We start from the raw sequence: 27063 nt of genomic DNA on the forward strand, positions 1-27063 counted from the left end.
AAAAAGCAAATGCCATTTACGCCAGAGTGGCATAAAGAGGCCATAGTGTAAACAAGAATCGGGCCCACCAGATTTCACTCAGTGGGTCTTCTGGATTGTCAGAGGCACCAAGTGACTGAAGTGTCTTCTAAAATCAGGCCAGTGGACATTAGAAATGGAAAAGGGCCAGAAAATCACGGAGCTCTAATCACCACTGATGCAGCTGCGTCATCAGCTGGCCCTTTGGAGCACCGCTCTGTAGAACATCTCAATGTTCCCCCCTACAAAGTGGCCTGGCCTCACAGGATGAATGACAGTGAATATATGATGAAGGAAGGGGTGATGCAAAGAAAAGAGGCAAAAACAAGCAACCCCCAAAGTCACGCCATTGACCGATTAGTGTGTGGGCAGCATTAAGCCAGCATTCACTGCAGAACAATCCATGGTGAAAAGTTCATTGGGGCGGGGGGGGGGGGGGGGAAGGGGTGGAAATAATGTAGCATTCTGAAATAACGAACAGAATTAGCTCCCGACTAATTATCTTAAAAAAATAATAATCCTGCAGAGCCCAGCAGCTTTTCAAAGAAGCATGCACAGATCACAAAATCTTCAGGTTATCAGGCACACTCTGTGCTGTGCTAAATCATCCTCCTAAAGAATATCTGTGTACTCAAGAGTGATTGAAGTTAATGCCAATTTTTTTTTTGTAATGAAGAGCTTGCTCTTACGGGTAATGACAAGAAACAGTGAACTGAGTCCTGGCGGGGTTTACAAGAAGTTTGTTTTCATCAGCAGGAGACTCAGACAGAGCAGCGGGCACCGTAATCCATTGTTTTTTGCCATTCTACAGAGCCCAGTGGCTTAGACATCCATTAGCACTGACAAAATCCCCTGTTCTAAACTGACTCTAATGCCTCCCCTGAGACTCCTCTGTGAAGAACAGCTACCAGTCAGCCAGGACGTGGTTCCCCATCTCAGCTGGGCTTGGGAGCACAGAGCTCCTGGATTCTGGCTGCAAAAGTGTGTGCCCTTGTTCTCTGCAGTAGAATACAGCTTGTAAGTGGGACTGCTGCCTCTGAATGGATTTTATTGTGGGGCGGCCAAGTCAAAAAGGAACTTCATCTTGACCTGCATGCCTTATCTTCCTCCTGAGCCTGATTTGTTGCCCAAGCTTGTCACCTTTCGGTCTCCCCTTTCCAGTATCGGAAGCCAGCATAGCTTCTCTCCTCTGGCCTGGACGTTCAGCGCATATATTCCAAGGCGAGTGTAAATGCCACTGGATGGCTTCTCTAGTACAGGGTGCTCTAAGAACGGCACCGCAGGCACGATCCCTGTCAGTTCAAGTCTGTTGCTTCACAGGGATGCGCACGTGCAGGGGACTGCACACGTGGGCGCCAGCAGCGTTCCAGACACTGGCCCTGCAGAGTGCTGTTTGCCCAGGACGTTGTGCGCAAGCCCGGAGGATATTTCAGACAATTCCTTACTCACGTCCGATGGGCCGAAAGAACGGAGATAATTGCTGTCCTTGGGAATGGATTATTCGTGTAAAATCCAGAGGGGTCTAGAGAGGTAGTTTCGTGCTGTTAGTTAGAAGCCAAAGTGCAAGCTGAGTCTTCTCAGGAAGCAGTGTATTAATTAGCATTACAATGAATGATTTCTGCTCGTGTCAGTTAATTAAACTGCTGGTTCTTTGTCTAGTGCCCACACTGCGCTAAGTGCACTGCGGACAGGTATGAAGGTGGGATCATGACAAGGCCTCTACCCAGAAATGCTTCAAGCTGAGGGCTGGGTTGTGCACAGTGTGTCTTGTGCATAGGGTGTGTGCACGTGCAATCACAAGGAGCCTGTCCTCCCTGCACACCCTTCACAATACCCAGGGGCTGTCAATGCACAGGGGCTGCTCCAGGCATGTGCACTGTGGGTGCAGATTGCCTCAATCGAGCTGAGGAGGAGCAGGGAGAAAGCCAGGGAAGGGATCGAGGGAAGGGCAGGACAGGGCCCAAGCAGCAAGCAAAGCCTATGGTTTTCCCAGCAACATTTCAAAAGTGGGGCGGGAGGGATGTCTGGGAGGACAGAGAGGAGAAGGCTGCAGTTGTCGAGGCGAGGGGAGATTGGAGCTTGGCCAGCGTCATTGGCACTGGGGGGTGGGAAGGATGGACAGTGGAGATGTTACAGAGAAAAAACCTCCCAGATTTGACAACAGCACCATAGTGAGGGAAGGAGAGATCAGAGTCAGGAGCTGCCCCAGGGCCATGTGTGGAATATAGCGCTTACCCAGCAGAGAGACAGCAAGCAGACCCCCATGTCGGGGAAAGGAGCATGGGCATTAGAGCTCCCTGCAGCACAGCAGGGCTGCAAAGAGACTGACATTTAGTGCCTGCTGCCCTTCACCTGACCCGGGTCAGGGATCTCCAAGCTCCATACCTCTGTGTGGCAGGGGACAGTGGCCACTGGAACGTTCCCCCGCACCACAAAAACTTTGACAGGCAAAGAGAGGAGGACTAAGGTGTGCTGCAGACCCCTTCCCTCTTGCAGGGCACAGCATCAGCCCACAGCGTGCTAGCTCAGCTAGGATAACTCCTGTGAGTGTCACTGGTGGGAGAACAACGTCCCCTCTCCTAGTCCAGGGCGATGGCCGAGAGAATCCTGTGTCTGTCTGCATGTTATAATTTATCTCCAGCCCATGCAGAGCAGTTAGCTCTCCTCGCCATCATCCCCGCCAGGAGGGGGAACCCCTCCCCTTTGGCAGTCGTTTTCTCTGCCAGGACTTAATTTTCTGGCACCGCCGAGTCCACTCAAGATGACGCTGGACTCCGCTGTTGCAAGCAGCTTCTCTGAGCAGCGGCTCTGAAAAGAATAATTTTTCCTGCCCCTCTCTTAATTTGCTGCAGGGCTGGCATTGTGTAGCAGGGAGTTTGAGAAATCTTCCCTCTTGTCAAGTGTAAAAGCCAAGAGCGAACCACTGGATTGAGTGGAGCCAGCGAGCCATTTCTGTGTTTTCTAGCTCTTTCTAGAAACTTCCCTGCTGTCACTTCTGTTCTGGGCTGTGTGGAGGATCTGAGGAATGCTTAGAAAAGCCTTTGCTGATACAGGCAATGGGAAACTGAATAGAATACATAGGGTTAATAATACATGATACTAATAAATAATTATGAATAATTAATTCGTACGTTGGGGCTCAGTTGGGCCTTTAGGCACAGCTGTGGGTAAGGGGGGTGTACAGACTGTACCGTCCCAGGAGTAGCCCCGGGGCCATGTTGGGACTCAGAGCCACCCCTCTGAGGCACAAATTCCCTCCCTTGCTCCAAGGGTTAGTATTTTGCTCCTGGCCCGTGTCAGCAATGACAATGCTCCCTGTACCAGCTGAGCTGTTCTGATTGGCTCTCGGGGGGGGGGGGGGGGGTGCAAAGCTAAGTTACCACCCGCTCCATGCCCACCTGCTCTGGGTGCAAAGAAAGCACAACACTATTTGCTCCTGCCTGCCCAGACTGAATGCTGGGGCAGGGGTGTAAGGGGATTCTCACTCCCCCTTGCGTTCCTGTAGGGGTGTTCAGGTCAAGTCACAATCCAGCCCTTAGTACCTTCCATTTCTTTAGCATCCCAAAGTATCACCAACACTGTGCAATCAACAAACTGAAATACACATTAGACGCAGTATGGTCTTCAGCCAGGCACTGAAATGAGCTGAGTGGCTGGCGGTTCGGGAGCTGGGACACAGAACAGCTAGGGCAGGAGCCAGAATCTGAGGCAGAGTTTGGAAAGCACTTTGGGATTGTTGGCAATGCAAGTTGCTATAGAAATGCAAAGTATTAGGATTATTCTCTTTGTTAGTTGCCATCTTCAGCATCCCTCCCTTCCTTCGATGGCTCTAGACCATAATTCCTCCAGCCCGTTCTCCACAGGAACGGCAATTGTGCCCACAAACGAGCCCCTTCTCTTTCTGCATCATTCAAGCACTGATCCTGATGTCTGTTGATGTGTTGGTTACTGGTAAGTATTTGACAAGTGGTTTATGCAAATATATGTCAGCTTGTGGTTATCCAGGGGCCATTCATGATTATTATTGATGTTGCAGTTGTGCCCAGTCCGGAGAGGGGTCCCATTGTGCTAGGAGCTGTATAGGCAAATACTAAAAGGCAGTCTCTGACCCAAAGAGCTTGTGCAATCTATGGCCCTGGCCCTGCAATCAGATCCATGTCGGAGGATCATAGCACCCATGTGGAGTCCCACTGAAGTCAGTGAACAGATACCAGAGTCTACACACATGGATCAGATCACAGAATCAGGACCTTAATGGGGTGTGATTGATCAACTTAGTGATGGGGTATTGCAGCTGCTTCCTGACTGGGTAACACTCTGAACAGGAGAATAATGGATGGTGACTAGCGAATGGTGACTAACCTGGAAAAATGCCCTGCCCCATGAATTTTGGGACAAATATTAATTTGTGCTAAAAGCTATATAACTCCTGTGATTCTCAGGCATTTTCACAACTCAACTGGTGTTCTTTGAAATGCCTGTGAACCCGCCAGCTCCAGGAGCCAGTCAGTGAGAGACTTTCTGTTGACCTCCATGGAAATGGGATCGGGTCCTAGAGGATGCAATCAGCCATCTCATAAGAGAGATGGCATAATCTAATGGAAAGGGCACTCAGCTAGGTGCCAAGAGATGTGGTGCTATTCCTGGCTTTGCTATTGGCCTGCTATGTGACCACAGGCAAGTCACTTCATCTGTCTGTGCCTCTGTCTCCCCTCACACCCTTTGTTTGCTTTCCTAGATTAAAAGGCCATCTAGTCTGTGATCTAGTTTGACTTCCTGTTACAACACAGGCACTAAGACTTTCCTGAATTAATTCCTGATGAAGCTAGAGCGTATCTTTTAGATATGCCTTGTTTCTTTAAGCCATAAGCAACTTGGGGCAGGGACTGTTTCTTACTGTGTGTTTGTACAGCACCTAGCACTGTGGGGCCCTGATCTTGGCTGAGGACTATAGGTGCTACTGAAATACAAATACAAAATACCGGGCTCATCTTTTTCACATATAGCTCCTCCAGATCCTTGAGTCATGCTGCTCCCTCTTAGCAGACCCGACCCAGGGTCCTCCTGTACTGGAATATGCAGGTGTTTCTCTTTTCCCCTCCTTTGCATTTCTCATTGAATTTCCTAGCTTACATCTTATGCATCCTGACAGGCAGGAGGTGAAACATGCATAATTATCTGGTGGCTTACAGGGCGGTTGTTAGATGTATTATAACATCAGCCGCAGTTTGCAGCTCCCAGTAACGAAAGCGAAAGCGCCAAATCAAATCAATTAGTCACAAGTCTCCTTCCCCGTAACTTGCATCTTGTGTATGTAGAACAGTCAGAAGGGGACCCAGGCGCTTCTGGTAACGTCTTCAGATGGAGCCGAGACAGAAATAAACTGGGCCATGCAGAAGAGCGTATGAGCGAAGAGTGGGCCTGATTCTCCTTGTCACTGAAGCTCCTTTACATTGCTCTGGAGACTTCGTGGAGATAAGAATCAGGCCCATTGTGTGTGTGACTGCTTGGTGGGGGTGGGGAGAAGAGCGATTCATTCTGAAAAACCCAGTTTCCTTGTTAATGAGGCGGGTTGTGAGTGCATGTTGGTAAATCGCAAGTAATGTTTTTAAAGCCTAGCTCTCATGCTGTGCACCTTCCAGCCAACCTCTGAAAGAATTGCTGGATGTGCGTAGCATGCCGTTCTCTTCCTCCTCCAGACTCACTCACTACATTCCGTGCAGCGCCCATGAATTCTTGATATCCTGTGCTAGCAGGAAAGGATTCACACCAGCACTGACTTCATTTGCTTTCCTTTCCGGCATGGCTGGTGAGTTTTATGGGTCTCGTCCTCAAGGGAAGAGTGGTACAATGGGACAGCCAAGTGCTACAGGGAATGGGGACCATAGAGTTAAGATGGTTATTTCCACAATGGAAAAAAAAGAAGCGGATGGTTGGAAATGCAGCTTTTAACCTAAAAAAGTTTGGAGTTGTCTGGAGCATAGAATCGTAGAATATCAGAGTTGAAAGGGACCTCAGGAGGTTATAGAGTCCACCCCCCTATTTTTGCCCTAGATCTCTAAATGGCCCCCTCAAGGATTGAACTAAAAACTCTGGGTTTAGCAGGCTCAAAGCACTGAGCTATCCCTCCCCCCATGTAGGTGAGATTTCCAAAAGTGCCTAAATGACTCATGAGGGGTGGCTGGCCCTTTAAGGGAAGGAGGGCCCAGCCTCGCCTGTGACTGCTCAGTACCTCCCAGTGGAGACTGATCAGGTGATTATAAAATCCTGCAAGTAGCCCGGATGGGGAGAGAGCTTCCAGGACAGGGAAACTCTGGCAGGAAGGGGATCAAAGGGGAAGAGGATAGGGAGGAAGAGGCGATATAGATATAGAAAGCAGGTTGGCTCCAAGGGAAGGCCCTTGAGCAGGGTGACTCTCAGGCAAGTGCAGAGTAGAATGGGAACCTGTAGGGAGTATGCTGGCCCCTGCAGAAGACCCCGGGTCGGGCGGAAGGATTGCATTTCAGTGCTTTGCGCCACAGAGCAGATCAATATTTAAGTGGTTAACTGCAGTGAGGTCAAAAGGTTTCGAGCATGTGAGCAGTGTCTCTGACTCAGTTCCAGGGAAGTGTCCCAGTGAGTCAGAGAGTGCAGTATATCCCAATGCTGCCACTAGCTGGGGTAGCCAGAACATCTGCGTATTCTTCTTTGAAAGGATCTCCATTGTCTGTCTGACTTCCAGACGTTTTGGTTACTTGCCCTGGAAGTGCATAGGGCTACAGAGCTTGCTCCCAGCATGATTGGAGTTTGGGGTATAATAGAAGGGGGAGTTATATGCTAACCATAAAAGAGTAGCACAAAGAAATCCACCTGTGTGACTCACTGTGCAGGGCTGCATTTCACCCTAAGGCTCAGCTCTTCAGCAGGTGTAAATCAGCATAGCTCCATTGACTCCTAAGTTACACCCGTGAGAGTCCGGCCCTAAACTGTCTCCATTCGCAGAGCTGTCCACTTGCCAGTGCTGAATTGCGATAGCTGTATTATTCAGAGATAATCTTATCACACAATAGCACATTGTGATAACCTGTGTGGCTCCTTCAGGGATATCGCTGCTCCCTTTCCTGGCCAGATACAACTGTTTTCATTGTGTAGGCCACATGTCAACAGAGCCACAGTGACATATTTCCAAAATGAAGAGGGTATACATCAAAATGAAAGCCCTGCAGGCTAGGATAATTGCAAAAGCTGTTTCCTATAATTAGAGAGGCCTCTCTGTTTCTGTGACTAGGTAGCTAGGTAGATTTATTGACAGTTCCCACCCAAGCAATGCAGATAAACAGTCTTGCCATTGTAAATAATAAAAAGGACTTATTCCTTCCACCTTTGCAGTTTCATTCCGTAAGAGAGGGAGTGCCTGAATTAGCGGGAATCATTGAGCTGTTAAATTGCACTTCTTCATGAAATATGCTTATTTTGTACCGAATGATAGCTCACTAACTGTGATCTTGGCAGTTGCAAAAACCTCTGCCTATAAAAGTGATACGAGTCTTATTATATAATTGTTGTGTCGTTTATATAGTGATTGCATGGGGGTACATCTTCTATACAAAGAGCAGTCTTCATGTTCATCAAACACCATTCAGTATCTGAGCACAGGTTCTCTTCTCTCCTACACAGCAGCCTTTGCTAAGTGGGCATATGCCAGTGGAAATGGAAGCATGCCAATGAGGCGACTATTTCTGGGATCAAAGACTTAGAGAAATCAGGTGTGTTAGAGGCACGTGGCGTGGGAGCCCCTTGTTAAAAATTCTGCTGCCAAAATGAAAGGAGGGTTGGGTTTTCCCTAATTCTTGCGGTGTTTACCCCGCTCCCAGAATGCTGCTAAATTATCCATCTCTGCCAGACACAGGCTTATCCCTGCAGCTGAGAAAAACATGGCCCAAAGAGCAATTTATTGGCCTTTGCAATGCTCCAGTTTGCACCAAGAATCGGTCTTCTCATAACACTCTCCTGGGGAAGTGATTCCCCTACAGTAGCTGCAGCCCTCCTTTCAAAGGACACAAGATGAACTGGAGACTGGGTTATCCACGTACTTGGTAGACCTCTCATTACTCAGGTGAGTAATCCCAGCTCAAGCCTTACATTGGCTCGATATTTTCCAGAACAAAGTCTAACTGCTTCCAGCAGGTGGCGCCAAATATGAGTTTTTGTGGCACCTTAGAGACTAACCAATTTATTTGAGCATAAGCTTTCATGAGCTACAGCTCACTTCATCGTGAGCTGTAGCTCACGAAAGCTTATGCTCAAATAAATTGGTTAGTCTCTAAGGTGCCACAAGTACTCCTTTTCTTTTTGCGAATACAGACTAACACGGCTGTTACTCTGGAATATGAGTTTATTTGTCCAGGGACCATTCTTCCATCATTGGCTCTAGCTTTGAGAGAACAGTTTTTTTGTTAAACCAGGGAAACGAATGAATCAATTACTCCCTCACTCTGTCTCTTTGCTAGTGTGTGGGGGACAGGATTTGTCACAGGCTAAGAAGGAGTTAAAACACTGGTGGTGCATCACTGATGGGAATATATTGTGCAACTGGAGATGCTTTTGTTATGTGGATTGCTTTAAAAATAAGCAGAATACCAGGCATTTAAAAAAATCGCTCAAGTTCGTAATGAGCTTTTTAGCAGCAATCATAGAGCTGGGATCAAAAGACCACACAGTGAGGACATTTACGCTGGCAAACTCCAGTTCAAATGGATTGTGACTAGTTTTGCAGAAAACACCAGATGTGCCATTTAAGTTAACCCGGCATGTCTTTTATCCATTGGTTAGGGTCACTGTGATGTGCTGCACTCACTGTTCTCTAGTGCAGTGGTTCTTGCGTGTCCCCAAGCCTCACCTCACTTAAAAATATTTGCTTACAAAATCAGACATAAAAATACAAATGTATCACAGCCCACTATTACTGAAAAATTGCTTACTTTCTCAGTTTTACTATATAATTATAAAATAAATCAATGGGAATATAAATATTGTGCTTACATTTCAGTGTATAGTCTATAGAGCAGTATAAACAAGTCATTGTATGACATTTTAGTTTGTACTGACTTTGCTAGTGCTTTTTAGATAGCCTGTTGTAAAACTAGGCAAATATCTAGATGAGTTGATGGACTCCCTGGAAGACCTCTGCATACCCCCAGGGGTATGCGTACCCCCGATTGAGAACCACTGCTCTAGTGATCACCCCATGGCCTACACAATGAGGACAGCTTTGAGGATGTTTCTGAATTTCAGACCTTCCTAAAGGTCTTGAACCAAAGAGAATTGGGGTGGTGGGGTGGGAAAATGCAGATGAAGTTTTTCAAACACAGACAAACATTAAAAAACAGGAAATGAATCTTTGGGGTGGATTCCCCTCTCACTCGCAGCAGTTTTCCATCTGTGTACCTCCGTTGACGTCAGTGGAATCACTTCTGATTTACACTGGTGTGAGAAGAGATTCCAGCAGCTAGATGGTAATATTATACCCCATGGTGCCCTCTGGTAAGATGCCCATTTCAATCTCTCTGGACCTGTTGAAATCTGTTGCATTCCTTATTAAGCCAATGGGATAGAAACCCCCTTGCTCACATCTGCAGTTCAGTGACCATGCTCCCCCAGGAACTGCCCCTTCATGTTGGCAAATGCCAAGATGAAACTGACATGCTTCTCCTGGACTCTGAGGAGAGGAGTATGTGCTCCTTCAGCTCTGGCAGGAGAGGATGGGGGCAAAGCCATTTAACAAGTTCAGGGGCTTTGCCTGGAAATAAACTCAAAATCTCCAGCTCATTTTATGTCAGAGATTGAGGCTGAGATTTTAAAAGTCATGCAGGGGATTTGCATGCCCAATTCCTATTCATATTTGTGGGACCTGAACATCCAGATTCCTTAGGTGGCTTTAAAAATCTCAGCCTACAACCTACGAACAATGGGCCAGAGTCTCAGCTGGTGCAAATCAGTGCAGCTCCAGTGATTTTCTTAGAGCTGTGGACACCAGCTGCGGATGCAGCCCCAGCTATTTTCCACCTAAGGCAAATTTGTAGATCACAGATGACATTCACACTACAAGGCCTGTGTCCCTCTTAAGTCCCACTTAAGTTGTAATGGGACTTCAATGAGGCATAAGCCTCATACTAGCCCTTTTTACAGGGGTGAGTTTCACCCAGTCTGACTAACTGGAGTGTATCCTGGAGAGCTCTATAGGGGCCAGAGAAGGGATGCAGAGACATCACTGCAGCCCCAGGACATCAGTATGGCTCTTTGCCATCATGGCCACTGGATGCATCTAGTCCTGGATCCCCCAACCCTACCCCTCCCAATCCTCCTCCCAAATGCTCCTGCATGCTGGGGCAGAGGCCTTCCTGTGTGTGGTCTTTCTGCACACCCTCATGGGCACACCAGTGCCGCTTTAATCAGGGTTTCAGCAGAGGGAAGGCAATTGGCTTTATCCATCCCTAAGGGGGAAGCTTTTTGTTGGACTGTGTCCCACCTTGACGGCACGCAGAGCCCTTTCTCCACCTCCCCTCCTGCACGCCCACTTGCTGCTGAGAACAGAGGCCAGCAGTAGCAATGAAATTAAATATGATATAGAGTATTGGTCTGGCTTGCAGAAGGGTCCACCAGGATCAATTTGATTCTGGCCCTTTCAGCGTGGGGAGCAATAACTTGGAAGCAAAGCGTGGGTTAATTTGAAAATAGGTCAATGGGATGTGAAGATAACCTGTGGTAATCTGAATTCTGAGGGCCTCTGGCAAAGGACTGAATCCCTCGGCTGATTAAATTACCTATAAGGGGAAAATAGCAGGACAAGTACCTGCTGTAGATTTATTCTGGAGTATGCACAGCTGTTAGAGGCAGATGTCTAAGAGCGGCTAGAAAGGAACAGCTCTATAGGTGAACATGATTCTTTTAGGGGCTTAATTAAAGGGGAAACAACCTCAGTGTTTGTCTGCATTATCCTTTATTTAATCAACAAAACCAGAGCTGAACTTGGCCGTTGCTAATTTGCTAATCTCTGAAGTTGGGGCAAGACAAATGTGCTTGCCAGAGAAATCATAACCACATCATCCTCAGAGCTTGGTGGCTGCCAAGGGGGTTTACAAGGAGCTCAATCAAAAGCAGATTCTGTCAGGCAATTGTTTATTTGTGAGATTCAGTTTCTCAGACGTGGTTCTGAATGTGGGGATCAACAGGTTGTCACAAAACCAATCTCTCGGCTAAGCTGTCTGAGAAAAAGGCATTTGTGTTCATCAATTTTATTTGCATAATTTCAAGCGCCGTCAGTAGTACACGGCATGAGGAAAAATTACGGAGATTTCACTCCAACCATGAGTGAAATTGGGTTTAGTAGAAAATTAGTTGACTTAACTGGCAAATGATGAAAGCTTGAATAGAGAATGTTTAAATAAGGAGGGATAAAAAAAAAATAATAACTTGAAGGTGCAGACCAAAGTTGCTTGATTGGAATGTTAAACTCACTGGTTGTAACCCGTTTAGCAGGGATGGAGAGGGTAGAGGATGGGTAGGGGTGGGTAAACCACTGGACTGTGATTCAGGAGACCTGCGGCCTATTTCTGGCTCTGTCATTAGCCTTCTGGGTGATCTTGGGTCAGTCATTTTCTCTCTCTGTGCCTCAGTTTTCCCCTCTGTAAAACAGAGATAATGTTACTGGCCTTCTTTGTAAAGCCCTTTGGGATCTACTCATGAAAAATGCAAAGTCAGAGAGAGGGATTATTTATTATTATATACCCTATGACCTGTTTTAGAGTCATTGATAAGTCAGAACTACAGGCTCTTTAATGCACATGGATCAATGTGCTAACTAGCAAAGCCCAAAGGGAGGGTGCTGGTAAGGGTCTAGTACAGACTGCCGAATCAAACTTGAAAACAGGATGTTACTCCTTATGCACCTGTTTATAAGGTGTGTGCGTGCGGGGGGCGGGGGTATTAAATTACAGATGATAATTTTCTAACATTGTACCCAACACAGGATAACACTGTTTGGGATCTCATGATGGATAAAGATGAACTAATCACTGAGCTGGAAGTTGGTGGTTGCCTAGGGACCAGTGATCATTGGCTTCATTGCATTCAATATGACCTGCTGATGTTAATTTTTAATAAATCTTGGAATAACGAGTAAATTCCATAAGAGTGCTAGTGGGGTGCCAATATTCAAAAGGAGCAAGCGGTATGACCTGAGTAACTAGAGGCCAGTTAGTCTGTCATCAATCCCAGGCATGCTAATGGAAAAACTGATACAGGATTCAATTAAGAAAGGAAAGGAATATATTTAATGCAAGTAAATATAGTGTTATAGAAAATAGGTCTTGTCAAACCTTTTATTCTTTGATGAGAGTACAAATTGATGAGATTACAAGTTTGGATGGTAAAGGTAGATGCATAGACTTTTATATTCTCTAATATTAAATGCTTACACTTTTATAAGTGTTTGATTTAGCACTGCACAACATTCTGATTAGAAAATTAGCACTATACAGTATCAATAAAGCACCCATTAAATGGGCTAAGAACTGGCCAATGGACAAACCTCAAAAGGTAGCCACCATCACTGGGGAATCATCATTGAAGGGGCATGTCTCTAGCGGGGTTCCGTGGGGTCCAACCCTATTCAACAGTTTCACCAATCAGCTGGAAGTAAATGTAAAATTAGTGCTCATAAAACTTGTGGATAAACACACACATTGGCGAAGTCTTAAATAATGATGAGGAGTGGGAGTCATCCAGAGCAAGCTGCAGCACTTAGAAAGCTGGGCCCATTCAAACAAAATGTGTTTTAAATACAGCCAAATGCAAGTTTAGACATTTAGGAACAAGGAATGCTGGCCATGCCTATGGACTGGGGGACTGTATCCTGGAAAGCAGTGACTCTGGCAGGATTTAGGAACTACAGTGGAGAAGTAACTCATCCTGAGCTCCCAGTGTGATGCTGGTGCAAAAAGGGCGAAGGTGATTCTTGAATGTATAAACAGGGAAGTAATGAGTAGGAGCAGGGAAGTGAGTTTACCTGTGTGTATGGCATTGGCGAGACCAACACTGGAATATTGTGCCCAGTTGTGGGGGTCCACATTTTAAAAAGGAGGTTGAAAAATTGGAGAGGGTGCAGAAAAGAGCCACAAAACTGATCACAAGCTGAAGGGAACTTAAGAATCTCAATCTGTTTAGTTTATCAGAAAGAAGTTTGAGAGGCAGTTTAATTACAGTGTAAGTACCTCCATGGGAAGAAAATCCTGGGTGCTAGAAGGCTCTGTACTCTAGCAGAGAAAGGCAGAACAACGGAGGCGGAAGCCAGACAAAATCAGTTTAGAAATAAGGCACCAATGTTTACCAAGGAGGGTGATTAACCACTGGAATAAATGACCAAGGGAAGTGATGTTCAGATCAAGACTGGAAGAGACGCTTTAGCCAAACACAAATTATGCTTTAGTCCAAGCCAAGTTATTGGGCTCAATGCCAGGGTAATTGGGTGGAATTTAATGTCCTGTGAAATACAGGAGGTCAGATGAAATGATCTAATGGTCCCTTCTGGCTTTAAAGTCCATGGATTTATGAACTGAGCTATCTCCTAAACTTTGGGGATATCCGCTCCAGTGAGAAACAAATGGGCACAGACGTCTAATGAAAAGCTTTTATCTTAAGCGGAATAACTGGACCAGACCCTCAGCTGATGTAAATCAGCATAGCTCCATTGAAGTCAGTGGAGCTATGCTGATTTACGCTAGCTGAGGATCTGGCCCACTGTGTGTCATGCAAAGACGTGCTTATCAAGGAGGCAGCTAATGATTCAGCAGCATTTGGAGCCATGGTGTCTGGACATCGTCTTGAGGACAGTATTTAAGAACAGAGCCTTGTGCAGAGGATGTCGTACTTGTCAAGCAGTTGTGGAGGCTGGTTAGTGCCTGATCTTCCTTCACCCCATCTCACATGTATTGTGATGAGAGCTTCATTGTGGTGTCATGTCCAACGGGAAATCAGCTGCACTGAGGAAAATATCCCACCTTTTTACCAGATCGATGTGCTTAAAAATTCACTCCTGAGCAGAGAGCCACTGTGAGGACTAGAGCTGGGCAGTTATTTTTAGACAAACAGTTAATTAAAATCCATTTTAGGGGGGGGGCACCAAAACAATTCATGAGCTCGGGCTGAATTTGGCAAATAGTTTCAGCTGCACTCACACCCCCCCCTCCCCCATGAAACCAACAGTTTGCAAATGTCAAAACAGCATGTGGAGAAACGTCAAAATGATCCGTTTCAAATGGATGCTTCTAATGGAAGTGACATTTCGAATGGGTTTGAATGTTTAACCCAAACAAAGTCTTTGGGGCGGGGGGTGGGACGTTCTTTTCCTCAACAAAAAAATGAACAAATTCAGTTTCAGTTAGAAACTAAATGATGGTTGGGTTTGGGGAGGGGGAGGAAGGGGTTGGGGTTTGCATTTTGTGGGGGGGGGGGTTGATTTTTTGATCAACTCTAATGAGGACTAAACAGCAGTTAAATCCCACTCAGGCCCTGGAAGCCAGGCTAGATGATCTAATAATCTCTTCTGGTTGTAAAGACCTATGAATCTATTTCGAGGACTTAAGTGGTGCATAGCGTTTGTCTTGGCTCTCTGCACAAGGGTGCGTTTCACCATAGATGAGAGAAAAGGGCCTGATTTTGCCTTCACGCACACCAATGTCAATCAGAAATATCTCCACCAAAGTCAGTGCATAAGATAAAGGTCAGAGCAGAACCAAGCCCCAAAAGAGGAAGGTACTGCCTTTTAGAAGAGCAACCACTGGACAACATGACAGCTAAAAATTGGTATAGAGCTAGATTTGCAACCCTTACTCATGTGAGGGACCAAGTGGTGACTTCAGTGCGACAGCGTCTGCCAGGATGTGCTCACCTGTTTGACTAAGTGTAGCACAATATGCCCCGTAACGTGTATTTTTCTTTTCAAATATTGATTTAGAAATGTGACTCTTTCTCTGTTACCAGAGAGCTGCATGATTTTGTGTTATTTACACTTAATTATCAATTGTGCTTTATGTCATCCTCAGTGGATGCAGCGCCCGTATATTGTAGGTCATGGAGCTGTCTGTTGAAGCCAGTGCTGAATTATAGCTGCAATTCTGGAAACGGAGATTAAATGTTATCTTGCTGCTCTTTGATACCGATAACCTTTATGTCTTTCCTCCATGATAGCTCTGATTATTTCCATTTGTCACAGGCCAATCGGTTTTTTAATGTAGAATGATAGAGATGTAGAGCAGTTGCAATATAATAATTCTTTGCACTTCTATAGCAGTAATGCTCATTCTAATAATCATACTTAGCATTTACTGTGCTTTTCATCTGAGGATCTTCCTTTAAATTCAGCTCAGCTCTAGAGAACACTTTTCATCCAAGGATCTCAAAGAACTTTATGGACTTTAATTACTCCTCACCACACCCTTCAGAGTGATAGTTCATATTATACCCCTTTTTAAGTTAGGGGTAATGGAGACACAAGAGGTTAAAAGACTGAAGAAGCCAGTGACAGAGCTGAGAATGGAAGCCAGGAGTCCCAACTTTCAGTCTCCTGTGGTAGGGCCAGATTGTACTACCCTGGTGTTAAACAGTGTTTTATTCCATAAGTAGTTCCCTTATCTCCAGCGGGATGTTGGCTGGGGCAAGTTTCTAGCATTGCAGTGGAGGGAAGGGCCCCATTGTACCAGGCACATGGGAGACAGTCCCTGCAGCAAATTGCATACAGTTTAATTAGACAAGACAGAGAGAGGTGAAGTGACTTACCCCAAATCATCCATCAGGTCAGTGGCAGAGCTAAGATTAGAACCCAGGTCTCATAAGCCCTAGTCCAGGGGGCTAGTCTCCGAACAACATAAGTGAGAGCAGTCTGTTACCCAGCAGACAATGCCTCCTCTTCAGTGTTATTGGAATGTAACTAATCTGAACAATCATTTAAGTTCCCATCACACAGGTTAGATAAGTGGAGAGATCAAGTGTGCACACATATCTGAAACATCTGACATCCCTTATAGATTAGCCCCAAGCTTTTCATTTATCTTAGTGCCTTTGAATGGAGTAGCAGGATTTGGGGGTTGGCTCTCCCTCACCAGTTTAATTTTGAGCCTATGGACCATAGGCGCCGACTTCTTCTGGCACCGGTGGGTGCTCGACCCACCCTGCCCCCGGCCCCGCCCCCATTCCAACCCCTTCCCCAAAGTCCCTGCCCTGAGTCTGCCCCCTCCCTTCCCCTATTGGACTCCTTCCCCAAATCCCCGCCCCGGCTCCGCCTCTTCCCCACCTCCTCCCTGAGTGCGTCACGTTCCCGCTCCTCCCCACTGCCTCCTAGTGCTTGCTGCAGCTGTTTGGTGGCGGCAAACGCTGGGAGGGAGGGAGGAGCGGAGACGTGGCACGCTCAGGGGAGGAGGCAGAGGAGGAGGTGAGGCCGGGCGGGGCGGGGAGCTTGGCTGCCGGTGGGTGCAGAGCACCCACTAATTTTTCCCCAGGGATGCTCCAGCCCCGGAGCACCCACGGAGTCGGCACCTATAGTTATAGACTGTGATGCTAGATTGGCAGGTATGTACCAGAGTGTTGGGAAAGCTCTTGCAGGCCAATATAATGCTCCAAATTTGATGTCTGAGCCTCTCCTTCTTGCTTTATTTATGTATCTTTTTGGGATGGCTCTCAGAGACGAGAGTCTTTCTATTCCTGTCATCTCCCCGATCAGCCACTTAGTGGAAAATTGCCCATAGAAGTGAACCTAAATTACAAGTGATAAAACTAGAGCCTATTCTATCCGCAGATGACCCTTTCTGTTCCACAGCGAGCTAACGCTTATATTCTTTGTGACAAGAGCAATGAAGCCGTTGCAAGCATTTATGTGCAGCTAAGTCACCTTAAATTGAAAATCCTTGTTTTTGCTGGCTTTGGAGTGGTCCTTCATTAATTCATTCTACATTTCAGGTCTACACTTAAAAGTTAGCTTGACATAGCTGCAGTGCTCAGGGGTGTGACAAATTCACACCCGTGAACAGCATAACTATGCCAACCTAAACTCTGGTGTAGACGTGGCTAGGTCAATGGAAGAATGTTTCCGTTGACCCAGATACCACCATCTGGGGAGGTGGATTAGCTATAGCAATCGAACAAACCCTTCCTTCGCTGTTTACACTATGGCACTACACTAGCATGGATATGGTAGACATGGCCTAAGTATTGCACAGTCAGAGCCAGTGCTCCAGGATGACACCTGACCAACTTACTTCTTTGATTGGTTTATATAAGCAAGCCAGATCATGTTTGGGATTCTTGCACCAAGATCCTTCTCCCTACAGGGGCCAGGCACAAACCCTGGGGTAGCAGAGGCACCTGTGCCCCCACCATACAAGCCATACCAAAAGAAGAGGAGAGGAGCGAGAAGAGATGGCCTATAGTCCAGCTCCCCTCCATGTTGGCCTACAAAGGTCACCCTCCCATATGGCTGTTCAGAACTGGTCAGAAAATTTTTGTCATGAGTTCTCCGTCAGCATATGCTGGTTTGACAAAACAGAATATTTTTCAAAAATCATTACTGATTTAGATGAAATTTTGTTTAGAAAAAAAATGGTTGTTTTTGTTTAAGAGTGAAATGTCCTAATTTGTCATTTTTGGAACAAAAAGTTTTGATTTTTCAGTTTGAAACGACTTTTCCTTTATGTTATTCTATAGTTTTTAAAAATTAAAAAGGTACAAAATTTAAACAAAATGTTTTGATTGACCCAAAACAAACAAACAAACAAAATGGGAATTTCATTTCAAGAAAAGATTCAGAATGTTGGCTTTTTGTCCCAATTTGGGATGAATTCTTCATCCCACCCCCCATCTCAATTTTGCACCAGACGGACCAGCTCTAGTTACTGAATGGCAGGGTGATATTGCACCAACGTAAGGCCTTCTTAAGCCCCCAAACTAGAGTTAAAGTGGGACTGAAATTGGTCTTAGGCCTCTGGAGAGGGGGCAGTTTCGCCCCCTGTGATGATTTCAGTAACACAGATCAGACTTCTCTTTGCTTTCCCTTTCCCTGCCCCAGGAACGAGATTTGTAGGATGTATAAGCAGGCACTAACTTATTCCCCCACCCACACCCCCAATGCTTACCAGACTCCCTGCCCTACTTCTCTGGACATCTGAAACAGTGTCATTGTCGCACAGTAAATGCAAATCCAAGGCTTCTGCTTCCCAGAAGACATCCTAAGAGGCAGCTCTGCCCATGCAACAACCTGGGGAGATGGACTAGTAGGAATCATGGGGGAGAGGCCAGGCGGGGCCCCTGTGACAACATATTTTTAAAGCAGAGTTCAAGACTTCCAGGAAGGAGCCAGTTGATGGCGCCTTTAAATCCCATGGCAGGGAAATGGGGCTAGGGCTGGTGAAAGGGCTTATATTGTGTGGCTGATCAACCCTTCCTGGTTCTCTTCAGTAATTTAGGGGTGCCTCCGGGACGGGGCAATTGTCCCTTGACTGTCCCTTTGCCCTTTGACCTCATTTACACTGATTACCATGGCCTCCAGCAAATGAAGCAACACATGGGGCTCTCCTTTAAGAAATACAGGTAAGAAAAAAATCACTCTCTTCCTCTTTGCTTCTACTTTTAAATAGCGAGTGACACCAGCGCTAATGAAAATGAGGGGCAAATAGTTCTGGCTAGAGGGAGGCATGCTGTGGCCTGGGATTTTGCAAACTTCATCACACAGTTTTGCCAATGCACCTCACCCTGCACTGCTCCAGCCCTCCCCGTCCCATGCTGCTCCAGTCCAGTCCAACTCTGCCAGTGCCAGTCCTGATTTGCAGCACCCCATGCTATTCCAGTCCTAATCTCTTCCGGTCCTTCAACCTAATGAGGCTGTCCTGTGCCTAGATTGGTGGTAGTTTTACACAGGGCATAGACACAGACTAGGATGAGACACCTTTTAAGATAAATCTGACCCCATCCGGGATTTGAACCCAAATTCCCAGACGGGGAATGTTCGCAGCACTGAGCAATTGTCTCACTTAGCTCCCTTCTCTCTCTCTCTCCCTCCCTCTTTGCTCTGTCTGTTCTTTATCGCAGCAAGACCAGCCGAAACTCCCCTGACCTTGCAGCCCTTCCCTTCCCCTACCAACGAGCCCCTCATAAATCTCCAGCACATAAGGAGGAGGAGTTTAGCCTTTTGTTTCCAGCCTTGTTTATGTGCATGGCTCTGACAGCTGGTAAATTGCCCAGAGACCTTCCCAGCGGCTGTCAGAATATGCCTGGGAAGGAGGGAGCTCAACCTCACCTGCTACCGTCTTGAGATCAGAATCATTTTAAGGCTCTGCAATGGGGAAGCAAACACCCTTGGGGAGGAGTGTGTGTGTGTGTAAATAGTATATTTGCACGCTGCAGGTGGAATCTGCCACCATCACAACAGGACGGAGAGATCTCTTTGTATTTGCAAGAATAACCCCCCCGCCCCCAGCCTGTTTCCTCCCTTCCTCTTTGCCATTGAGAGAGACAAATGTCACCATCCCCGTGGTACATCAGCAGCCTGCAAAGTATGTGATTTAATTTAACACTGATAGTTCTGCTATTTATTACATTTTCACCCATTCCTTCCGCTATCCTACACAATTTTATTAGAGGGGAAGATGACAGGCGGTGTTATTGTTTTCATTATAAATGCATTTGCTTTGTGCACGCCACTTGCTTTTTCTCCTCTCTCTTTCCACAGTCTCTTTTCTTCCTCCCTCTTGCCAGGGTAATGCCTACCTCCGCATTCCCGGGATATTCAGAAAAGCATTACAATGTCTCCTGGAGATAGATAACGTTTTCCCAAACATTGGGTGGGTGAAAAGCCTGCGCAACAGGGAGCAGTGAATCTCTTCCTTTCCAGAGGTGACATTTAGGATACTTCTCCCGCCCCCTTCTGCTGAATATTGGACCAGTGCTTTGCTTCCAGTTTCCCCTTTTGACCTAAGGCTGATGCCCAATGCCAGTTCTCTGTGGCCTAACGGTAACATTACGCATTGCTAATGGCAAGACCTGGGTTCGAAACCCAGATTTGCTGAGACAAAGGAACTGCCAGGCCAGGACAGACTGAGCATCGATCTAATCTGTTATCCTTTGCAGACAATACCTAATGCCAGAGATTCCTAAGTATGTTGTGTTTAGAGCAATAGTTACTGAGTTATACACCTAGGAAATACAATAGCGGACCAGACCCATAGTCATCTAGTCTGGTATCCAGTCTCTGACAATGGCTAACACCAGATACTGCAGGAGGTGTAAAACCCTCTGGGTAGACAGTTGTTCAATAACATCCCTATGGTGACACTTCTTCCTGCCTCAGGCTATTAATGGTTAGTTTATGTCCTGAAGCATGTTTCTACTCATTATACATTTTTGTCAAATATTCTTATTATTCATATAAATACTGAATCTTTTTAAAAAATGTTCTTAATCTCTTTGCCGCATTACTATCTGGTGGCAATGAGTTCCACATGCTATCTCTGGAGTAAATTTGAAGAACAAACAGCTGCTTTAGTGAATAAGCCTAATCCAGCTCCTTGAGTAAGAGGGATAATGCCCATTTGTTGTTTTTCACAGCACTCTGTCCACATGGCAATATACTCAGACAGCAAAGGCACTCATTCAAGATGGAAACATTACATCATCAGGCCACATTCTCATTGGCCTATCAGTGATCCTGCCATCCAGATACTTCCAAGTAGTCACTGGCTACTGTGACTTCCCAAAAGGTGACTGAGCAGTAGAGAGAATAAGCTGCACGCTCTGAAGGGGTGCAGTTCCGGGGGTGCTTCTGCTGCCTGCCAGGTGAGGTGCAATGCCTCCTGGTGCCTGTCCCTAGCTCAGGGGTATTGCTAAATGCCACAACAGAGCATAGGGGGGTATTGCCAATCAAAGTCTATTGGCAGAAGTGTATGGGACCAGGACTGGAGTAGCAGAGGTTGCTGATCATCATTGGCCTGTACTGGTGAAGCTGCTTAGGCAAAACTTATTTGGTGATCATCCGCATCACGCCCAGCTGTAGCCATTGTAATTAATCCACTGGCACTTGCACTAACAGTCCCTACATCTGTCTCAGCTGTCAGCATTGGCAGTGTTGTCATCTTTTCCCAGGCCTCTAGCTTTTAGGCGGTAAGGCAGTACATACTCTTTCCACTTCAGCAAAGCCTTTGGTCCTTGGTATTCAAACACACAGCACTACTCCAGGGCAGCACTGGCTTGGCCTCTCTGTCATCCCATGGGGCATGCATTTGAGCACATAATGCTACTTGCTGCAAGGATGCTCAAACCAGTAATTGGGCACTGATGTGAGGGACTGTCCCTGCACAGGCTGGATTCTAGGACTCCCAGATCTCTCTCAAAGCAGTCATTCCACTAAATGAGCATCTGCTGAAGCCCTCAGCAGCACTAACACTCTCCTTGGCCTGCTGATGCTAGAGGGCGAACCTATAGCTTGTGGCTTGGTGCTCTTTATTTGCAGAATGGGAGCAGAATATAACCATTGCCCTTTGCTTTCTTGCCTGGGCAGGTGTCGCGTTCGTGTCATTGATACCTTTGGGACAGAGCCAGCCTACAACCTTGAGGAGTATGCCACTCTGCATGGCTACCGGACAAACTGGGGGTACTGGAACCTGAATCCCAAGCAGTTCATGACTATGTTTCGTAAGTGATCCCTTGTTTGGTAATTGTTTCTACTGGGGTTTTATTTTATTGGTTTTGTATTTGCAGACTGGGTGATAGAGCTGAGCAAATAATCGATTTGGTGGTTCAGAGGTCAAACCGGGGAAAATGTGCTTTGTTTCAAATTGAAGCTGATTGTTTTTCACCAAAACGAAAACAAAGAAAAAAACGTGTGCCAGTTGGATTAAATGCCTTGAATTTCGATTCCAAACATTTTCAAAATGAAACATTTTGACATTTTCAAAATGTTTGTTTTCAGGGGGGGTTTGGGCCAAAAGTATTAGACAACTGCAACCCAAATTTGCATAGTGTTCCGGTGCCACCAAAACTGTATTCTTTGGTAATTTTACTATTTGCCTATTTTTTTTTTTTGTCCTGGCTCTATTTCTTGATCCCTAGATTACCATTGCAGGCCAAGGCCAATGCATGAAAGGTACAAATAAGTTCTCGGATGTGTCTGAATTACTCTGCCAGTCCACTGCCCATGTCACTGCCGCCCCAAAGCTACCGCAGTGGAAGGAAAACAGACCTTGATTTGCTCAGAGCCCACAAACTCAGGTTTGCTCCTGTTCCTTCTACCTGTTTCCACAAGCTGGAGGCTGACATGTGTCCAGTTCACTTGAAAAGAGTGCATTTTCACACACAATGGGCACCATATACCTGCTGGGTTGGGCCTTCCGTTTCCATTTGTAAGCAGCTATTCAGGAGCAGTCAATACCGGGGTTTGCATCTCAGTCCCCTGGCCTATGGCTTCCTCCCACCCCCTGTGCCAGCAGGGGCTGGGAAATGTTGTGCAAGCAGGGGAGATGAGCATCTCACATGGCCCACCAATGTGCCCTCTGGCCAGCTGAGCTGTACACTGATAAGATCTTAAGGGAGTCCCATCTAGTCCTTCTCATCTAAAGCTAAGGAGGCTGCAATATCAAGTGCCCTTGAGGCTGGCAGGATTAAAGTAGGGGGAGATGTTTCAGAGACCTCTGAGCCCTACAGGAGATATACAGGACTCCTAACGTGGGATGTAGCTAGAAAATAACACCCCCTTCCCACTATACCAAACCTGGGACACAAAAGAGATGCTAGGCTTATTACCATGTTGCTCCATAGCCCAAAGCTGTTTTCCCAAGCGTGCTGGATGGGATGCATGCTGCTTCCATCTGACCCTAACCTTGACAATGTGCTCCAAGGAAACTCCTGCTTAATGGGCTCTGTTACTTTAATGAGCTTTAATACTTTACTGTCCCACTCCCACTGTTTTGATAATTATGTTCTCAATCTGCCCCAGCAATTCCCCTCCCCCCGTAGGTTTTTGGGAGTGAAGGACTTTGCTCGGCCATGGCCATTTTTCAGTCCCGGGGATTCTGCAGGGAGCTTTCTGAGCAAACCAATCATTCGTCGTGCAGCAGCGGGGGATTTTATGGCTAGAAAACAAAAGCAAGGGGAGAGAATGCTGGAAAGAAGGAATTTGCTATTATGGCAAACAGAGCAGCAGGCTGAAGCAGCTGCTGTACCTGGGCCATGTTTGGGTGACCCATGCTAATGTGAAAGGGGAGTTGTATCAGCCCAGCGGCAGGGACATGGACTCCTTTCTCTGCCCAATAATTTGTACCTAGCTCTTTTCCAGTGCTTTTCATCTATAGATCTTAAAAGTGTTTGACAAAGGAGGTCAGTGGCATTATCCCCCATTTAATAGATGAGGAAACTGAGGCACAAGAAAGGAGTTGCCCAAGGTCACCCAGCAGCAGAATTGGGACTAGAACTAACATCTCCTGAATCCCTGTCCAGTGCTCAGTCCACTAGGTTGCACACCTGGAGGCTTCTACTGAGATCAGGGCCCTGTTGTGCTAGGCACTGTACACACACATAGTGTGGACAATTCTTACCCCGAAGGCCTCACGCTTTTATTAAACAAAGGGAGGATTATTATCCCCATTTTACAGAGGGGGAACTGAGGCACCGAGATATGAAGTATCAGAGGGGTAGCCGTGTTAGTCTGGATCTGTAAAAGCGGCAAAGAGTCCTGCGGCAGACTATATAGACTAACAGACGTATTGGAGCATAAGCTTTCGTGGGTGAATACCCACTTCGTCGGATGCATGTAGAGGAAATTTCCAGAGGCAGGTATAAATATGCAAGCAAGAATCAGGCTAGGGATAACTAGGTTAGTTCAATCAGGGAGCATGAGGCCCTCTTCTAGCAGTTGAGGTGTGAACACCAAGGGAGGAGAAACTGCTTTTGCAGTTGGCGAGCCATTCACAGTCTTTGTTTAATCCTGAGCTGACAGTGTCAAATTTACAAATGAACTGAAGCTCAGCAGTTTCTCTTTGAAGTCTGGTCCTTAAGTTTTTTTGCTGCAGGATGGCTACCTTTAAATCTGCTGTTGTGTGTCCAGCGAAGAAACTCACCCCAGGAACCAGCGGCAGAGCCAGGAGTGGAACCCAAATCTCTAGAGCCCTAGGCTAGGGCTTTAACCACAAGAACATCCTGCCCGCATACTAGGTGGGCTTCAGACCTCACTCTTGAAGGGAGGTGCAAACAGGCCCCATGCTCAGCCCCATACTGAGCCCACCATGCCAGCAAGGCCCATCATGCCACAGGTGGGATTTACCAGGGTTATGCCAGGGGAAAGGAAGATTTGAAATCAGCTGCCCAGTTGTGCCCCTTGCATGCAGGAGAGCTCAGCCTTGATCCAAGTAGGCGAAGAGAGTTAAAAAAAAAGGCCTTTGGAGACAAGGAGCAGAGAGAGTTGGGCGGAGAGGTGAAATGCAAGGGGCATATTTTTCAAACACAGAATTTATTTTCAGAGGGAGAGTCACCTCTCTGGAGAAGGCCAGGTGGGATTTTAGAGAAGGGCCTGAGGCTGGTGCTTCAGATTTATCCAATAATCTGCCAAGTGGAAAGGAGCCTTACTTGTCGGCCGTAAGCCTGGTGACCGATCATACACTTTGTGACTCAAATATTTTTTCCCCCTGGCTGGATATAATCTATCTGGCAGCCTAAGAAGCAACTTATATTTTAAAGAGGCCTGCAGGCAGTTCACAGCTCATATACTTTAATAGCTCCTATTTGCTTTTTTCCCCGTTTCTTCTTTTTTTCAATGCAAGGAACCTTTCTGACTCTCTTTTCTTGATTCAGAATGCATGAGTGCCACAGAATAATCCAAGCCTCATGGCCTGCACCTTCGACTGGTTCCAAACACCTCCAAATACTTCCTTGCACTAATCAGCCCTGACCCACATTCTCCTGTGGAGCACATCTGAAGGCAGCTCCTCCACCCCGGCTCCCTGTCTCTCCACAGAGAGGGAAGCACTGAGGGCTTAGTGCACAGTTAAGGTGCTCAGCTGGGAAGTGGGGATTGGGGACACAGACACAGCTGGACTGTTACCAGATAGGAAGGTGAAGGAGGCAAAGGGGAATCCCGGATCTAGCCTAGGATTTACCTGTGACAGTCATGGAGAAACAGTATAAATTTCAGCCCAGTGATCCCCAGTGCCCCCGTGACACCAGGGCTCAACTCAATAGTTAAACTCCCAGCTACGTGGGTAGGACCCGGAAATGTTTTCATCTCATTGGTGGACTCTGGTAACCATCCCATTCTTCAGTATAAATGACCTCAGTGGGGAAAGGCTGCATGTCGCTGAGGCTTTGGGAGGACAGATAGTGGCCTATGGAAGACCCCCTCAGTGTACTGGCAAGAGCCAAACCCGTGTATCTTTTCCCCTTGGTTTCTGTAGCTCACACTCCCGACAACTCCTTCATGGGCTTTGTGTCCGAGGAGCTCAACGAGACTGAGCGGCAGTTCATTAAATCCAACAAAGCAAGCAACATGGCAGTGGTGTACGGGAAGGAAGCCAGCATCTGGAAGGTGGGTGCCTGTACTGACACGATCAGTCCACAGTAACAAACAAATAGCCAAAGGGTAATCCCTGGACTCAATGGAAGTTTTGCCACTGGCTTCAAAGGGATCAGAATCTGGGCTAATGTGCATAGACTCCTAGAAATCAGTGAAAAGACCTAATTGGCCATTTAATTAATCCCTCCCACTGGCTCATGTAGGATTATTCCCTGGATTATATTCCCTAGTGATTTGTCCAGTCCACTTTCAAGTGTCCCAGCAATGGAGCTTCCACCACTTCCCTTGGGAGAGCACCCTTTGTCTGAAACTTCCTGTGTGGGCAGCTTATCCCCTGGCCACCTACACTGAGGGGTTTCTTGCACCTTCTTTTGAGGCAGCTGACACTTTTGAGGCACTAGATGGACCCACTGGTCTGATCCAGTATAACACTATGGAAGTGAGTGAGCCAAATCGAAACAGAATGGGCATCCCAGGCATTTTATGAAGCAGCTCAGCTTCCAACCACAGGACCAGTTAAGGTCTGGACACTCGCTGTTTAGGAGCTGAGCTGACAGCATCAGGTGGTGGCATATCTTTCTTGTTAGTATTTGCATTGTAGTCACGTGCAGAGGCCCCAAGCAGGGCACAGAGTCAGAGCCAGTCCCAGCCCCAAAGAGCTTGCAATCTAAATAAAAAGAAAAGGAGTACTTGTGGCACCTTAGAGACTCTAAGGTGCCACAAGTCCTCCTTTTCTTTTTGCGAATACAGACTAACACAGCTGTTACTCTGAAACCTGCAATCTAAATGGACAAGACAGACGGAGGAGAAAAGAGAGAGGGGAAGTTACTTGTGCAAGGTCACGTAACAGGTCGGGCTCAGGCAGGAATAGAATTAAGGTTTCCTAAGTACTAGTCCAGGGCACTAGCCACTCAACCATGCTGCCTCTTGTCATCAGCTGAAAGAAACTTTTAGTCACCACAGACATGGATCAGATTTGAGCCTGTGGCCTGTAGGTGCAAAACTCTTTTCCACTACTCCGTCCCTGAGACAGACAACTGACTTCCTGTTCCAACACCACTTCACCGCTAGGGAGACAAATAGCACCGCTATAACCCCACTCATTAGGCACACCCTCTTAAAAGAAAACAGCGCTACCCTCTCTTGTGTGGCTAGCAGTGTCACTGGATATTGGGGGCGGCCTGAGCTCCACCTTCTTTTATCTGGAGCATGCTCAATGCTTTTGCTTCCATTATCCATAAGCAGGAGCTAATTATCACCCTCTCTTGATTTTTTTCTTCCATGCACCTCCCTGGGATGTTCCAGTTGCAGGTACTGTATTGCGCTAATCTATTCCTTTATTTAACGGTGCATTTCAGACTAAATATAAATTATCAATAGAAAATGTATGTCTGCAATTGAGCTTTCATCGTCTGTAGGTTAAATGCTCATTGCTAACAGTGAGTGTTTATGGCCTGATACTGTGC

At 46.6% G+C, this 27063-nt stretch overlaps 1 protein-coding gene across 1 annotated transcript in view; it reads left to right on the forward strand.

Annotated features, from left to right (window-relative positions):
* Positions 1–27063, forward strand: part of MGAT5B (alpha-1,6-mannosylglycoprotein 6-beta-N-acetylglucosaminyltransferase B) — a 177251-nt gene that overhangs the window by 105940 nt on the left and 44248 nt on the right. The window contains exons 9-12 of the mRNA XM_037914627.2: positions 18502–18633; positions 21596–21729; positions 25479–25609; positions 26903–26908. Coding sequence (XP_037770555.1) covers positions 18502–18633; positions 21596–21729; positions 25479–25609; positions 26903–26908 — 403 coding nt within the window. The remainder of the gene's footprint in view (positions 1–18501; positions 18634–21595; positions 21730–25478; positions 25610–26902; positions 26909–27063) is intronic.

The sequence above is a fragment of the Chelonia mydas genome, chromosome 14 (assembly GCF_015237465.2).
Source record: "Chelonia mydas isolate rCheMyd1 chromosome 14, rCheMyd1.pri.v2, whole genome shotgun sequence".
Taxonomy (NCBI): Eukaryota; Metazoa; Chordata; order Testudines; family Cheloniidae; genus Chelonia; species Chelonia mydas.